The sequence below is a fragment of the Biomphalaria glabrata genome, chromosome 12 (assembly GCF_947242115.1).
Source record: "Biomphalaria glabrata chromosome 12, xgBioGlab47.1, whole genome shotgun sequence".
Lineage (NCBI taxonomy): Eukaryota > Metazoa > Mollusca > Gastropoda > Planorbidae > Biomphalaria > Biomphalaria glabrata.
Window position 1 is genome coordinate 20983830 of NC_074722.1, and position 16308 is coordinate 21000137.

Below are 16308 nucleotides of genomic sequence, written 5' to 3' on the forward strand. Positions count from 1 at the left end.
CGTTTTCATGTCTAAAGAGTCTCATCCAATATGAAGACGTAACAGATGGAAAGGTCGCGTGTGCCTGCTCCTTTCGGAACAAAACAATCTCCCGTAGACTCCCCGATGGCTGCTCCATCTTTACGGCCAAATTACATGCAATATCGCTTGCACTAATGGCCGTCAAAGCATCAGAAAGGATAAAAATTATCATATGCTCCAACTCCAAATCTGCATTGCAAGCTTAGGGACGGATGAAGACTGACATTCCATTGGTACATAAGAGCCTAAGGGTTTTGGACCAAATAACAGCCGACCATAGGGATGTCACCTTCATCTGGGTCCCCTCACATGTGGGCATAGAGGGAAACGAAACCGCAGAGAAGCAAAGAGAGCCCTAAATCAAGCAGTGTCACGAACACAAATTCCCTACTCGGACCTGAGACAAAGTATTGCCTCTGCCACCTATCGACAGTGGCAGGATCGGTGGGAGGCTGAGACTCACAACAAACTCAGACAGGTTGTGGCGGATGTCAGGTGCCGGCCCACATCTAAGCGTCTGACAAGGCGTGGTAGCACGACCATGTCCTGACTTAGGATTTGCCACACCTACATTACGCACTCCTTTGTGCTGAAGAGAGAGAGGAGCCCCCACTTTGTGAGTACTGTGACTCTCGTCTCACCGTGGAACCTATCCTCATTGATTGTCCAAGATACCACGATATTAGGGGAACATTTCTTAGAGCGCACAACTTAAAAAACACTGTTAGATAGTGTCGACCCTGGGGAGGTACTGGGATTTGTCCGGGTTGTTTACGAAGATTTGATTTGTGAAATTGTGAATTGTGTATTTACAAAAGATTTTTACTAAATTATAAAATTTTCACTACCTTTACTATTTTAACATCTGTGAATAGAACTTGTTTTTAATAACTTAACTAAATAAAATTTAGCTCTTGTGGTATGAAGGGAGAGTAACCTTTTAGGGATTACGGGCACGACATGGCCTAAAATGTGCCGATTTGACAAAAAACTCAAACTCATAATTACTGTCCGCCAGTGGTCGATTTCGATGTTGTTTTCGCTGTCTGTCTGTCCTCGGCAGCGGATTTTCTTTTTGTCTCAAATGTGTATTCCGCGGCCCTTATAACTGTCCTCCAGCTGTCTCGTTCTGAAGCCGCATGCAACCGCTGCTCTTTTCTATGTCACCTAAGGCGAGTTGGCGCCTAAGCTGGTCTTTTAAAGCGTTTCCGTGTGGTACCTCTGTAACGTCGACCACTTATTAGCTCACCAAAAAAGACTAGCTTACGTTCGTCCCCATACGGGATATGCCCCCCCCCCCCGCCCAGTGTAACTGTCGGACTTCCGATGGAGGGTCATCCAATATAACTCAAGAATTCATACAATATAGCAAGCTAAATATAAAAAATATTTTTTTATAACAACGCTTATCTAAGGGAAAGAACTCCGTTTTACAACTATATCTATCAATAATGAAGAAATTATTTCCCTTATTCAATATCAAACAAAATAATTAATAACAGCAATGTCTTCGATTCCGAATATTAAGGATGCGTGTAGTGACTATGCATACCCTGTTGCGACCTGCGTATTTTCCCGCTCCTCGTGAAGACAAAGCCTTTTTCGTTGGCGGACTAAGTTTTCTTTCCGTCTTCTGCGCCTGCCTTCAATAATGGTTTTTCTTTGGGACTCAAATATTTATCCCACAGCCTTTGCGAGAGCTCTCCAACTCTCTTTCACAGGCCATCTGCTGCCAGCTACTTTCCCTTATGCCAGTGAGGGCAAAATGACGCCTGAATTTATCTTTATAGCGCTTATGGGGGGCACCTCTGTTACGCCGTCCTCCTTTAAGCTTGCCAAAGAAGATCGCCTTTGACATGCAGTCGTCTCCCATCCGAGTTATGTGTCCTACCCAGCGCAGCTGTCAAATGGTAATTATTGCATCTATACTGTCCACAACGGCCTCCAGCAGAACATAGTTATTTGCCAGAGTATGCCTATCATGAAGCAATGGCACCTTTGATGGAAGCTTTCGAGGAGCTTTAAATGCCTTCGGTAGAGCAACCATGTCTCAGAGCCATATAAAAGTGTGGTGAGAACCACTGCTTTATAAACATTGATATATGTAGCCATATGATGAGACCTATTTCGCCATAGTCTCAGTCTAAGGCAACCAAAAGCGCCGTTGGCATTTGCGAGGCGGTTGTCTATTTCTCTGGACAGTCACGCATCGTTGGGCACCGTGCTGCTAAAGTAGTGGTCAACAATATCAAGGAGACGGCTATTCAAATTGATCTGGATTAGTTCCCATTGGGGACTTCTGAAGCTTTACCTTCGTTTTTTTTCTATGTTGATGGACAAACCAAACGAGGCAAATTGTTCAGTGTGTGCAAGAAGGGCGCTCTGGTCTATGGTTTGCTGTTAGAACCCCCTGAAATTTTACAGCGCCATCTTAAAATTAATAACTAGTAAATTAATTTTATTACACCTACGTCACAATTTTAAGTAAAAAAATATATTGCACTTACCAATAGCTATGAGGTTAGTTATTCCCCACTGAATCAAATTTTGAGCTGCTTTTAGTCTTCCCCATCTTTCTCTAAAATCCATACAACGAGCGCTACCAATGAGTGTACCACCCTGGAATAATAGAATAAAATATTTAAAAGCTCAATTTTCGGACAGTCTGGAATCATGTTTTCTAATAACGCTAATATTACAATCGCAAGATCATAATCTCCGAAGTTTAATTAAATTCCACAGGGCTGGCTGAACATAGTGATTCTAAATCTGCATTATTAATTCCAAAATTTTACTTATAATATAATTAAAAAATTTCATATCTTCCCTTGACCTTGTCTGGCGTCATAAGTATTCAATAATAAGTTCGCATCAATCTAGATTCAAACCGTTATAATTAATTGCTTAATTTTTTAAAATTAGGTAGCCTAATCTATTAGATATTTACAACAGCCCATGCCGAATGACTCACAACTCATCACTAATTCTCTTACTTGGGCTGGACGAAAAATATGAAAACTTAAACTGTTATTACTTACCTTATTACTAGAACAAATATAGAAATGGTAGTGGGTTAGTTTTTACCAAAACGATTTTTTATATGCAGTTTCATCTCAATATGTTTTTAGTAAGCCAACATACAAATGTTGCACAAAATTTGTACTTTTTTTTATTACAAAAAAAATCTACTTCCTTTTCGCCCCAACTCTTAATTTTTAATTCTAGAAGTTTCATTTTCATTTTTTTACCCTGTAGACATAGAAAGAAACAAAAGCGTGGAAGGAAGATTCTAGAGATTTTTGGGGACTAGTCAATTAGAATTAGAGTGAAACTTAGATGTCGCTAGTTAAGGTACAAAGTTGATTAGTTTATTTGATCATTAACCTGTGGCATTTTATATCTCGAGAGATAATATTTTCCCTTTGCAACTTCTTGTGTGACTAAAGAGGCCAATCCTTGATACACAGCTGCGATCGCAGGTTGGGCATATGTAATCACCAGGCGCCGTTGCATTTTCACCCCTCTTTCTACTACTGTTGTGTATGGAATCTGCTATCCGAGACCCTTCCTTTATGCTCTCTCTCTCTCCATGTGGATCTATCCAGTACCACTTTTTCCCAGCTGCTAGTGTCGATTTTGAAGCGCTTCGTGTCGCGCTTGCATACCATAAAAGTGTACGACCAGCGGCTCTTCTGCCTTCAGTTAGATTACCATACAGAAGGTCTTGTAGAAGTCGACCTTATCGTGCCACCTTATTTTAAAATTCCGCCTTAGGCACCGGAGGTGGAAGATATTTAGGTTTTCTTCCTGCCATGAAATGTTTGATTATGTTTCACTTCGGTTCGTATAGCAAAGTGCTGATGATACAGGTTGGTAGACTAAGACTTTGGTATTGTTAGTCAGCAAGGTATTGTCCCACACTCTTTTCTGCAACCTTGACATGGTGTCCATTGCTTTGGCTATCCTATTGTTGTCTTTATCCAGTAGTGCATTGTTGAATATGATGGAGCCAAGATAGCAAAAGTGATCAACAATTTCTAGAGGTTGGCCATTAATGAAGTCGTTGTATGCATAATGCAGTAGGCAAAAGAAAAATATGCCAAACAGAGTAGGTGCGAGCATACATCCCTGCTTGACACCACTGTTAACCTCAAAAGATGCTGATTGGCCTCCATTGCATTTCACAGTAAATTTTGTTTCCTCGTGAAAACACTCAATGAACTACAGTAGTTTGGGAGGGCAACCTATTTTCCTTAGGAGTCTGAAAAGGCCACTTCTGCTGACCATGTAAAAGGTTTTAGTCAGATCGACAAAAACGATGTCCCTCCCTCTCTCTCTCTGAATTTCTCATGCAATAGTCGTGGAGAGGATATCATGTCTATGGTGGATCTAACACTCCTGAATCCACATTGAGACTCTGTGTAGACTCTAGAAGCTATCACTAGCAGCCTGGATAGTGCGACAATAGCAAAGATTTTGCCAACTATGCTGATCATTACTAATGTTACAATATCCTGTATTTCAATTATATTTACTGTGTATTGTCTTAAGTTCGAGTTTAAAAGAATTAAACTCAAGAAAATTATATCTACACTGTCTCATTTTATTGCATCTTAGTAGTGTTTGCTACTAATATCACTAGCAGCACCAAATCAGCGGAAGAGACAACACAAGTCTATCCAAACAACATCGTGACAGTAACATTCAAAATGGCAACCAATATTTCATTTTCAATTTTTAATTACCAGCAGCCACTGACATTTTTCATGATTATTACTTCATAAATTTAAATTTGTAAAAAAAAAAAATGTCATGGGGTTCTGCAATAAATAATGGTAGACAAAAACAAAACTGATTCTAATTTTCGTCGGTTTTTTGCAACTTGCTTATCAACGACTGGATAATAATAATTTATTCTTACAACTGTACTTCTGTGGAAGCACTAGTTGTTAAAGCTGCAACTTAATTGATTTGATGATGCCAAAAAAAATTGGATAAAATTTGGCTACTCAGAATCTAAGGGGGGGGGGAGGGAGGGAGGGAGGCCAAACGGAATGGATGCCCATTTCTGTATTTAAAGTTAAACTCAGATGGTTTTGACAATTTTTGATATAACGTGTTTTGATTTAAACATAATGAATATATTATTCTTTTTTTTAAATTTGCAATAATAACTTAGTTATTGATGTTTTTCTGACAATATTCCTGCGCATCCAAAACGGTCAGACTTTCACCGGGTTTCTATTTGATGTCCCACAAACCTATTAAGTTAATCTACTGACTTACAGTATAACGGAAAACCATACAACATTCTCATAAGAGAAATATATCTTCGTCTATGCAGTTAGATCTAGATCTTGTAAGCAAAGAAAAAAATGCTTGTTAAAAATAGATTTACATGCTTGACTAACCACGGCAGTGTGTATTTTCTCGCCTGACCACTCAACACACAACAAACACTATCGCTTGGTTGTCTTGTCATGACCAACTACATGTAGTCTAGACTAGCCTTACACTGACCTGTTTGTTAGAATCAGTTACTGCAAAAAAGAAAATGATTAGGTACCACGCGTCATGCACTTAGTGACCATATTAACCAATGACCACACGATCTATTTACTTTTTGGGACGGGAGGGGCTTAGATGAAAAAGTAACTTTTTTTTTCTCGAGTTGGTTATCACAAGATTAAGATCTATCTTTATATATACATAACTGTACCATAGCTCTGAACTAGTCCGTCACTAAGCCTAACAGCTACTGTAAGAATGAAGCGATACGATTGGTTAAATCTAGTTTACCTTTCAGTATAGTTGAGGGAAGTGACGTTTGCCTAAGCTAAAAAAAAATCTAAAAAAAAAAACATTTTTTAGATGTCAAGAATATACTGACTAATTTATAAAAAATAAATGTTTCTATTCATTTAAATAACAAAATTACACAAAATAACACAAACTCAAAGGGGCCCCCGGTCGGAGTCGGATCCCTGTCGGATCCGCCTATTCGCAAGGAATATTCAAGACATTTTTTAGTCTAACTAGCAAGTTGTTAAGGGTTCATAGACATTGGTGCACCGAGTTATTTTAACATTTCATTTAAAGAATCAACTCCATACGACGTCAAAGGAAAATAATTCCATTACGTCACAATAGGCTACTTAGACTGTATTATTTTAGAATTGTTGTATTTTTATGAAAAAACTGCTTGCATAATAAATTGTATTAACTAAACCCTTTTTTAGCTTTTAGAAAACCAAAAGTAGTCATTGCACCTAAACTTTGCAAGCCGCATCGCATGGTGAAATAATGTTTTTCATTTCTCTTCTAGTTTTTGAGATCTGAGTGTGATAGACGGACAGACGGACATCTTCCACTAACCTAATAGCGGCTTTTCCCCTTACGGAGGCCGCTAAAAATTTTAAAATGTTTACTATTACAACTTTTTTGACACAGAATTTAAATATGTTAATAACACACATTTGAAAAACCATCTGAGTTTCCCTTTAACTTGTCTACGAGTGACTACTTTCAGAGACTTGTTCACCAAAGACACAGTCTATTGATTTTTGTCGTTTGACTGGATGATATTCAAAGATCGCATGAAATAGTGGAAGACCTTAAGCCTTTCAAACTTAATAACAAGGACCACCGCCGATCATTTTATTTGAGGACTCTCCCAGGGATTGGTATTAACATGTCATCTGGTTCTGTTATTTGAACTTATACAAACAGGGGCAGTTACAACTATCGGGAAGTAATAATATTTGTTTTTAATTATTTTTTTTAATTGTACCTTACCATGTGTATCATATTTGAACTGCTCAGCCATGTAGCTTCCTGGATATTGTTACCGCCGTCCACCATTCCTTGATACCCCTATGATTAGAACATATAACAAAACAGAATTAGATAAATCACTTTCCCTTTTTTTTAGCCTCTTAAGCTAGGTATTTGATGCCCAGCGCAGTAGCTCCAACATTTACAGTATCAATGTCACAGTAAAAAGTCCCAACTTCAATGGGCGGGACATGTAGTCGCCTTCCCAAACGACTTCTGTACGGGGAGGTGTGCAGGAAAGCGCTCCCAGGGAGGCCAATACAAGCGCTACAATGACACTCTCAAGGAATGCGATATTGATATTCTTGGCTGGGAAGCACTAGCTCTCGATCGCTCAGCATGGCACGAAGCTGTGAGTCTCGGAGTCTCAAGATTTTAAGCAAGGAGAGTGGCCAGGGCGAAAGAGTGCCGAACCAACAAAAAGCTGAGAGAAGAAGTAGGCCTATCTGCAACTGACCTAACCCACCCATGCCACGTATGCGGCCGGCTTTTTAAAGCGAGGATTGGACTTTACAGTCATCTTCGTGTCCATAGAAAATGAGAAATGGGCTCATCTTCGATCACGAAGATAATATAATCTTAAATTACTAGACCTAGGCCAATGTTATGATCAGGAATAGTAGGCCTTTTGGTACCGGGTAATGGTACTATGCTGCTCGAATCCGATTCACTTCAAAGTGATACTGCCGTTTACAGAATAAATAAATCTGCACCCCTCAGCTGTCAGAAGATAAGTTATTGCCTTAATAATTAAAATTTTATTCCAATTATTAATACAGTTATGAAATATATATATATTATAAATATATCTAGATCTTTACTTTATTTAGTCATATTTACACTGACTAGTGTATTATGAGGATATGTCAAAACTGCGCCTATAAAAGGAGTTCTTTTTTTTAAACTTATAATTAAAAAGAAGTTTAAATCAAAATTCTTTTTTTAAAAACAACATTTCAATCAGTATTTCATTCAATGAGTTAGTTAATAAATGGAAAATATATTTTATAATGATCCGTTCACACTTTTTAGCGGCCCCCGTAAGGGGAAAAAGCCGCTATTAGGTTTGTGCAAAATGTCCTTCTGTCCGTCTGTCACACTCAGATCTCGAAAACGAAAAGAGATATGAAAAATATTATTTCACCATTAAATGCGGCTTGAAAAGTTAAGGTGCAACGGCTACTTTTGGTTTTCTAAAATTAATTATGCAAGCGATTTTTTCATAACATTACACCAATTCTAAAACAATTACGTAAATTTAAGGGAGGCAATGTTACAATATGCTAACAAATATCAACGTTTCCAGTTTATTTCCAGTATCACTAAGTCAAATATATTTATAAAATGTACTGGAAATGTTTACAACAAATATAAATAATAGTTAAAGGTGTTTTTTCTGGTCAACTAGTTGCTAAAATTAAAAGAAAACATTTATGTTTGTTTATAAAGGCTAATAATGCACTTTGTATGTAAATATCAAGCACATTTTTTTAAATGGACCTTTTATGCAGCGACTTTCGTGCAGTATCGTAACGTCGCAACATGTAGTGGTGCTAAACCAATTCCTTAAACTTTTTTAAAAAATCAGATTTTATTTATTTTTTGTTTAGTGCCCTCATCCGAATAAAAGAAACTTATTTTTGTGTGTTTTGTCTGTTGGTCAGTCTGTCCGTAACGATTAGATTAACAAATAACACGGTGCTAAACCAATTCCTTAAACTTTTTTAAAAAATCAGATTTTATTTATTTTTTGTTTAGTGCCCTCATCCGAATAAAAGAAACTTATTTTTGTGTGTTTTGTCTGTTGGTCAGTCTGTCCGTAACGATTAGATTAACAAATAACACTAAAGGCTATAGTAAATCTGATTTAACCTTTAATTTTTCATTCAGGTATATTGCAATAGTTTTAAGTATCTATAATAGATTGTTCCGGATGTTTTGTGAAAAACAAATCAATGCCAACGAATATTTGTTTGCTCTTCTAACTTAAATTAGATTTTAATACATGATCTTTAAAACATTGTTCTGGTTTTTAAATGTAAATAGCATATAAACACTAAATAAAAATATCTATACTAATTTATATTTCATTAACTATAAAGTTGTTCCAGATATTGTTTTATAAAAAGTAAATTATGTCAAATGATTTTTTGAAATCCCTTAATTGACTAATATTACACTTATATTCTTTGACACTACGTCACTATAGTTTATTTATCAATATAAATTGTTTGAAATTTTTAACTTAAAACAAATTTATGTCAAATGACTTATTTTTTCAAAAATATCGACAATAGGTTGTTGAAAATCACTTTTTAGACTTGTTTTACAGTTAATTTTCTTGTCGAAACACAATAAAAGTTGTTTAATCAGTAAAGAATGTTACTGATTTTGTTTCGAAAAAGAAATCGACCTACTTTACATTAATTTTCTTACAAATCTTCGCAAAAAAAGATCCGAATTTTATATTAAAACTCTAATAACGCTAATAAATGTTTGAAATTCCTCTTCTATATAAAACAAAATTTTTTCTCATTTACGAAAATTGGTTGTTCCGGATTTTTCTGAAAAATATTTTAACCCTATTTATGTAAAATCGCACTTCTCTCTTACACTACATTTAACTTTCTAGCTAAAACGTTAAAAAATCTAATTATCGTTAATATTATGTTCCGATTTTTAAGGAAAACAACTTCCTAAAACCAAAGTATGGTTTAAAAATCTCTCCATAAGGCTATGGTACATCTAATTTTCATAACAGACCATCCCACAAATTTAATCAACGGTATTTGATTAATCTGGAATTCTTATTTTCTCTCACTATAAATATATAAACATCCGGAACAATCTATTATAGAAACTTAAAACTAATGTTTCGGAAGGGAAATTAAATTTTAATCAGATTTTCAATAACTTTTAATCTTTTTTTTTCTCGCTATTAACATGACGGACAGACAGACTTACAGACAAAACAAAACAAAAAGCGTCTTTAATCCTTATATATACATATTTAGTCTAACTAGCCCTTCAAATGAAATGCTTAAAGAACTCACTCGGTGCACCAATGTCTATGAACCCTCGAAAAACTGCTCGTACAGAAGACATTTTTTAGTCTAACTAGGATGTGTGACGTAATGGAATATTTTTTCCTTTGACGTCATATGGAGTTAATTCTTTAAATGAAATGCTAAAAGAAATCACTCGGTGCACCAATGTATATGAACCCTCAACAAGCTTCTCGTATAGATGATATTTTTTAGTCTAACTAGACCGTGTGACGTAGTGGATTTTTTCCCTTTGACGTCATATGGAATAAACTCTTTAAATAAAATGCTAAAACAACTCGGTATAGTAATGTTTATTATCTTATCTTATCTTATATAATACAGACGTTACTTCAAAAAAGAAGATGATTACGTCCTACGCGTCATGCATTTAGTCATGCATATTAACCAATGACTTAAATTCTGCCAAGTCACTGGTTTTCCTGGCTAGCTCAGGCAACCCATTCCATGCTCTAATAGCACTAGGGAAGAAGGAGTATTTGTACAAATTTGTCCTAGCATATGGGACGAGGAATGTGCCTTTATCTTTGTGTCTTTCAGAGTATTTTATTAAATTTTGTTTTTGTATTTGAAGATTATGGTTCAGTGTTTTATGTATCATTGCTACTTTACTTTTGAGCCTTCTGTCCTGAAGGCTTTCAAAATTTAGTGATTTTACTAAAGGTGTTACTCTAGTCAAATGTGAATATTCGTTTGTTATGAATCGCACTGCTCTATTTTGTGTCTGTTCTAGTTTCTTAATGTTTTCTTGAGTTGAGGGGTCCCAAACAGAGGATGCATATTCTATTATTGGCCTAACCAAGGTTAAATAACATTTTAGTTTTATGTTCTTATTTGATTTATAGAAATTTCTTTTAATAAATCCTAATGCTTTGTTTGATTTTTTTGTAGTTTCATCAATATGTGGATTCCATGACAGTTTTTCATTTATTATAACACCTAGGTATTTTGCGTTTTTACTCTGTGTTACTGGTTTGCCATGAATAAGATAAGTGGAATTAATTTGTTTTAGTTTTTTTGTTACTCTTAACAATTGACATTTTTCTGGGTGGAAAGACATGCTCCAATTTGATTCCCATTTCTGTAATTCATCTAATTCTCTTTGTAAAATATCTGTGTCTTGTGTTGTTTTTATTGTTCTATATATTATGCAATCGTCTGCAAATAATCTGACTTTTGTTCCTGAAGTAATGCAATTTGGTAAATCATTTATGTAAATTAAAAATAGTAGTGGACCCAAGACTGTTCCTTGAGGTACACCTGAGTTTACTGTTATCGGTGTTGATTTAGAGCCATTTATTATTACAATTTGTTCTCTCCCTATCAGAAAGTCTTTAATCCACTGATGCAGTGGACCATTAATGCCGAAATATTTTAATTTTTTAAGCAAACTATGGTGGTGAACTTTGTCAAAAGCCTTAGAAAAATCTAGTAAGATAGCATCTATTTGTTCACTATTATCTAAACCTTTTGAAAAATCATCAATTAGTCCTATTAGTTGTGTTTCACATGATCTATATTTCCTAAAGCCATGTTGGTATGGTGTGAGGACATTATGTTTGTCTAAGTGGTTTATGATGTTGCTACATATTATGTGTTCTAGGATTTTACATGTGATGCTGGTAAGTGATACTGGTCTGTAGTTTCCTGGGTCAGATTTTTCTCCTTTTTTAAATAGGGGGGTGACATTAGCTTCTTTCCAGTCCTTTGGTACTCTGCCCTGGTTAAGTGAAGCCTGAAAGAGTATTTTGAACACTGGGGCTAGCTCATTACTTAGTTCTTTGAGTAATCTAGCTGGAATACCATCAGGTCCAGAAGCTTTATTTGGTTTGGTGTTGGCTAATAGTTTTTGAATTCCATTTTCTTGTACTACTATATCTTCTATGTTGTCTACTTGGTTCAAATTCAGTAATATGTCTTTGTCTCCTGGGGCTGAGAATGCTGATGCAAAGTATTTGTTTAGAATGTTTGCTTTAGTTTCATTATCATTATGTATTATGTTATGTTCATCTTTTAATGGCGCTACGCCTGTTGTTTCCATTTTCTTAGACTTAATGTATGACCATAGGTTTTTGTTGTTGTCTTTAGATATTACATTGTTTATGTATTCACTCTGCAGCTGTCTGCTTACTTTTTGGGTTAAGTGTTTAATTTTTATATACTTTTTGTAAACTCTTTCTGCATTAGTTTCTTTAAATTTTCTATATAGGTTTTCCTTCTGTTTACAAAGCTTCTTTAGTCTATTATTAAACCAGCATTTATTTATTTTGTTTGATGTGTATTTAGTTGGTATTTGATTTTCTATAATGCTTTTAAGATGGTTTTTAATGAAATTCCAGAGGTCATCGACTGGTTGGTTAATGTCTTTTTCTAATAAGAAAACCTCATAATGTGACTCGCATTATAAAAAGACATAATAGCTAGATTTAGATCTAATTTTTTACACTAGATGTAGATTTTTTTTTACACTAGAACTAGATTTTTAAAACTAGATTTATATTTAAGTTCTAATTAAAATCATTGTAGAATCTAGATCTAGAATTTCTTGGTCTAGTTTAGAATGTATGTTGTTTTACATGTTTTGGATGTTCCTTCAGAGTTGTAGTCCAAACCTCCCGCAGGACGACGGGGGATGGCAGCGGGCAGGGTTTGAACCTAGGACCATCGATGAATCTAAACGACAGTCCAGCGCGCAAACCGCACTACCAGACAGCCATGATTTAGACTAGATCAAGATCTATAACTTTTATTTCTAGACTTAAAGTGTAGATTTTTATTTCTGAAGTCTAGATTGTCAATATGTTCCTAGTTCCCCCCTCTCCGTGCAGTTGATGTGACCAATGGAACAGAATATCCAATACAGCATATATATATATGCGGCCCGCCTTCCCAATTAGTTTTTAATGCGGCCCTCCAAACAAAAAGGTTGCCCACCCCTGGTATAGAGGAACTTCTTATGGTCCTACAGCTACGCTGTCCCGTATGGGAGACGAACGTATGCCAAAAGTCTTTTTTTTGGTGAGCTTAAAGATGGTCGACGTAACAGAGGTGCCCCACGAAACGCTTTAAAGACCAGCTTTGATGCCAACTTGCCTTAGCTGACATAGAAGAGAGCACCTGGTTGTATGCGGCTTCAGAACGAGACAGATGGAGGTCACTCACAAAAGCAGCGGGATACATATTTGAGACCAAAAGAAAATCCGCTGCCGGGGACAGACGCAGATGGCGAAAAGAAAATCTTAATCAACCACCTGCGAACAATGGTTATGCTTGCTCTGGATGTGGCAGTGCTGGGGCTGCGTAGCCACTGGAAATAATGCATTCCTCATCTTTGGACTCGAAAACAAGCCTTAATATTATTATTATTATGGTTTTATTATGGAACTTCAAGTGATAAAAAATCTCTAGGTTATAGGGGTAGTACAGTGTTTCCCAAAACTTTTGATCTATGCGTACCCCCTCTAGAATTTACTTAACACTGAGTACCCTTTCGCACCGCTCCCCCCCCTCCCCAAAAAAAGAGGATTTATTTTAATAACAATCAAAATTTCTTTTTTGTAGGCCTAGATACACACAAAATAATAATTACTCTATTACAATTAAGTATTCAATTAGTGAGCTTATTTTTCGCATGCTTCAGAGACACATCAAATACATTCTAAGAAAATGGAAATAGTTTTTACTTAGAAAATGTGGGTGTGTCGACGGTAGTTGTAACATCCCTATCCGTTTCCTCTTCTTTGTAAAACTTAGTATTAAAATGTAAAACTAGCACGGTATTTGAGTTAAGACAGATGTAAAATAAATAATAACAAGGTTACAAAGACAGTTTGTGTGGAAACACAAACTCAAAACCGGTCGCCGAAGTGGTCCACCCAGGCAGGTAAAAAGGCAGGTTTCAATATTTTCAGAAAGAACATCTGAATGAAATTCTATCAAAGACAAATGACAGAGAAGAATGGAGAAAGAAGGTTGACAGATCTTGTGTGGTGCCCCAGCGGTCCAGCAGACCAAAGGATACCTGAATGTGAAGTTAGATGTGAACCTGGCCTAACTGATCTCTTATAATGAATATCTAATTGATCTAACTGTTTTGTATAGGCCAGTATAGGATAATCTCTTATTCAAATCCTAAATAGAGAGCTGCCATAAAAAAATAATAATTTTCCTCTACTTTGCTATATTTGGATGCTCTCCTCGTGGTCTATTCGATGAAATGAAAAACTACTTATTAATTGTTGTTTTAAATTATGTTCACGTTATATGCATACTAAATAGATGTTTTCTCTTTTAAAAAAAGTAAAAAAAATTTGTGTGTAAATGTAGTAGTTAGTATGACAGAACTTACATAACTTAGCAATACAAATTTAAAAAAAAAATTGACAAAAATATAAAGCCGTTTTCATAAATGTATTAAAAAATATGGTAAATAGTGTTCTCCCCTACTAAAGAGCCTCCCGTGTTTGACCACGTCAAGGCAACCAGGTGAAGGTCAACTGGAGGAGAAGACGAAAGGGACATTTGCTGAATGTGACGTGGATGGCTTCGTCTAGCTCAAGAGCCAAGCCCACTGTCACCCCCACCGAGAAGTGGGATCGGCAGAGGGCTTGTATTGCCATCTCGATGGGGCCATCTGCATTGCTGCCTGTACATGTCTGTTACGATCTCTCCTAATCAGGCCTTCTTTAAACACTGCTAAACACAACACAGCACATCTAACACATCAAGAACCTGACAACAAGAGCTTTAATAATGGTCAATTAAAACAGCCAATATGACACAATTGGCAGTACATCAACACTAAAAATGCTATACTATGAATCACCGTACTAAACTAATAAACTCTACTGTCTCTATCTCTTCCTGGACTCGTTCATTCACTTCAGGACTCCACCAGGACCGACTTCATGGCAGACTAACAGTCCCAGTCTACTCGCTGTCTTGTCTTGAACTGCCCTGCCTTAACTTACACACAGTGTGTCTCTGGTCCACGCAGGCCTATGATCAGATGACCATAACAATCGTCATATTTGCGTGTAAAGTTCATACCAGTACTGTCCTTTGTCTATCGACAGCCCTTGACCTGTGTGATTAGCCTGAGTCGTGTGTGTCAGTATTCCGCATATGTATTCTCCCTTTTGCACCGCCAATAGAGTTATAACACTATTAATAGTGAATAGTTGTAAAAGTGGTGTATTTTTATGAAAAAACTGCTTGCACAAGTGATTTTAAAAACTAGATTTTTCGCTTTCAGAAAAGAAAAAGTAGCCGTTGCATCAGAACTTTGAATGGTCTAAAATATTATGATGTCGGATTTTCACTATCTTTTCTGGTTAACGAGATCTAAACGGGACGGTCGGACGGACCGACATTCCGCACAAAACTAATAGCGTCGCTTTCCCTTTCGGGGGCCGCTAAAAAGGATTTCAAACTTATGTTATTTTATTCTAATTAATAAACTGCATTGGTATTTTTAAAGAAAAATCAGCATAGTTAACTATGTGCAACGCGTACCCCCTTCAAACTCTTTTTGTACCCCCGAGGGTATCCGAACTACACTTTGGGAAAGACTGCGATAGAGCATGGGCTATGTAACAATGGCGTTCTTTCTCACTAAGACTTAAAAGCATAGCGCTAGTATTCTAAAAAAGGTTTCATCAAATCCATTTTTGGACAAAATGTCGGAGCGGTAATGTGTAAACATAAATATAACGTTTCTTTTAAAATATGGATTTATATATATTGTAATTAAACACCAGCAAAATAAAATATCTCCCTGCTTATGCTAAGCTGTCTAAACTGGGAATAGAAGGTGGCAAGACCACACTACTAACAGCGATGTCTTAGCAAAAAAGAGAGGGGGGGGGGGAGAGAACAAGTAATATTCACCCGTCACTAAATAGCAGGACCGGACTAATCCATTGTGACCAAGAAGTCATGTAAAGATCACTCTTTTTTATTTCTACCCCATGTAACTTTAGTGGCGAAAAAAAAAGAAGGGGGGGGGGAGAACAAGTAACCTACTCTGTATTCACCCGTCACTAAATAGCAGGGCCGAATTCAACCGTTGTGGGACCCTACGAGAAACTAATTTCGCGGGGCCAAGTTTGGGTAGGGATACAGAAAATAAGTGAAAATTACAAGTTTGAATTAAAAATAAATTTGTCTTTGCATTTTATTCATTTTTTACTACATACAGAGTTACTTTACGAGCCTTGCGTGTAGCGAAGTCATACAGTATATATTTAAAAATTCTATTTCCTACATAGTTCACGCTCAATAGCAAGAATTACCAAATGTCTCAATCTATCTACGAGAATTGTTGACCTCAAGTAATTCTTCATTAGTTTGAGGAGCGAGAAGCTTCTTTCACCAGATTCCACAATAA

The 16308-nt window shown here is 36.2% G+C and overlaps 1 protein-coding gene across 7 annotated transcripts in view; it reads right to left on the bottom strand.

Moving 5' to 3' along the window:
* Positions 1-16308, bottom strand: part of LOC106074311 (ATP-dependent 6-phosphofructokinase-like) — a 222592-nt gene that overhangs the window by 186966 nt on the left and 19318 nt on the right. For all 7 annotated transcript variants that reach the window (XR_008773899.1, XR_008773898.1, XR_008773897.1 and 4 more), the window contains exons 4-5: positions 6817-6894; positions 2529-2640 (exon numbers count right to left, since the gene is read on the bottom strand). Coding sequence is in view for 4 of the 7 variants with exons in the window: in XM_056005429.1 (XP_055861404.1) it covers positions 2529-2640; positions 6817-6894 (190 nt within the window). In the remaining 3 variants the exon portion in view is untranslated. The remainder of the gene's footprint in view (positions 1-2528; positions 2641-6816; positions 6895-16308) is intronic.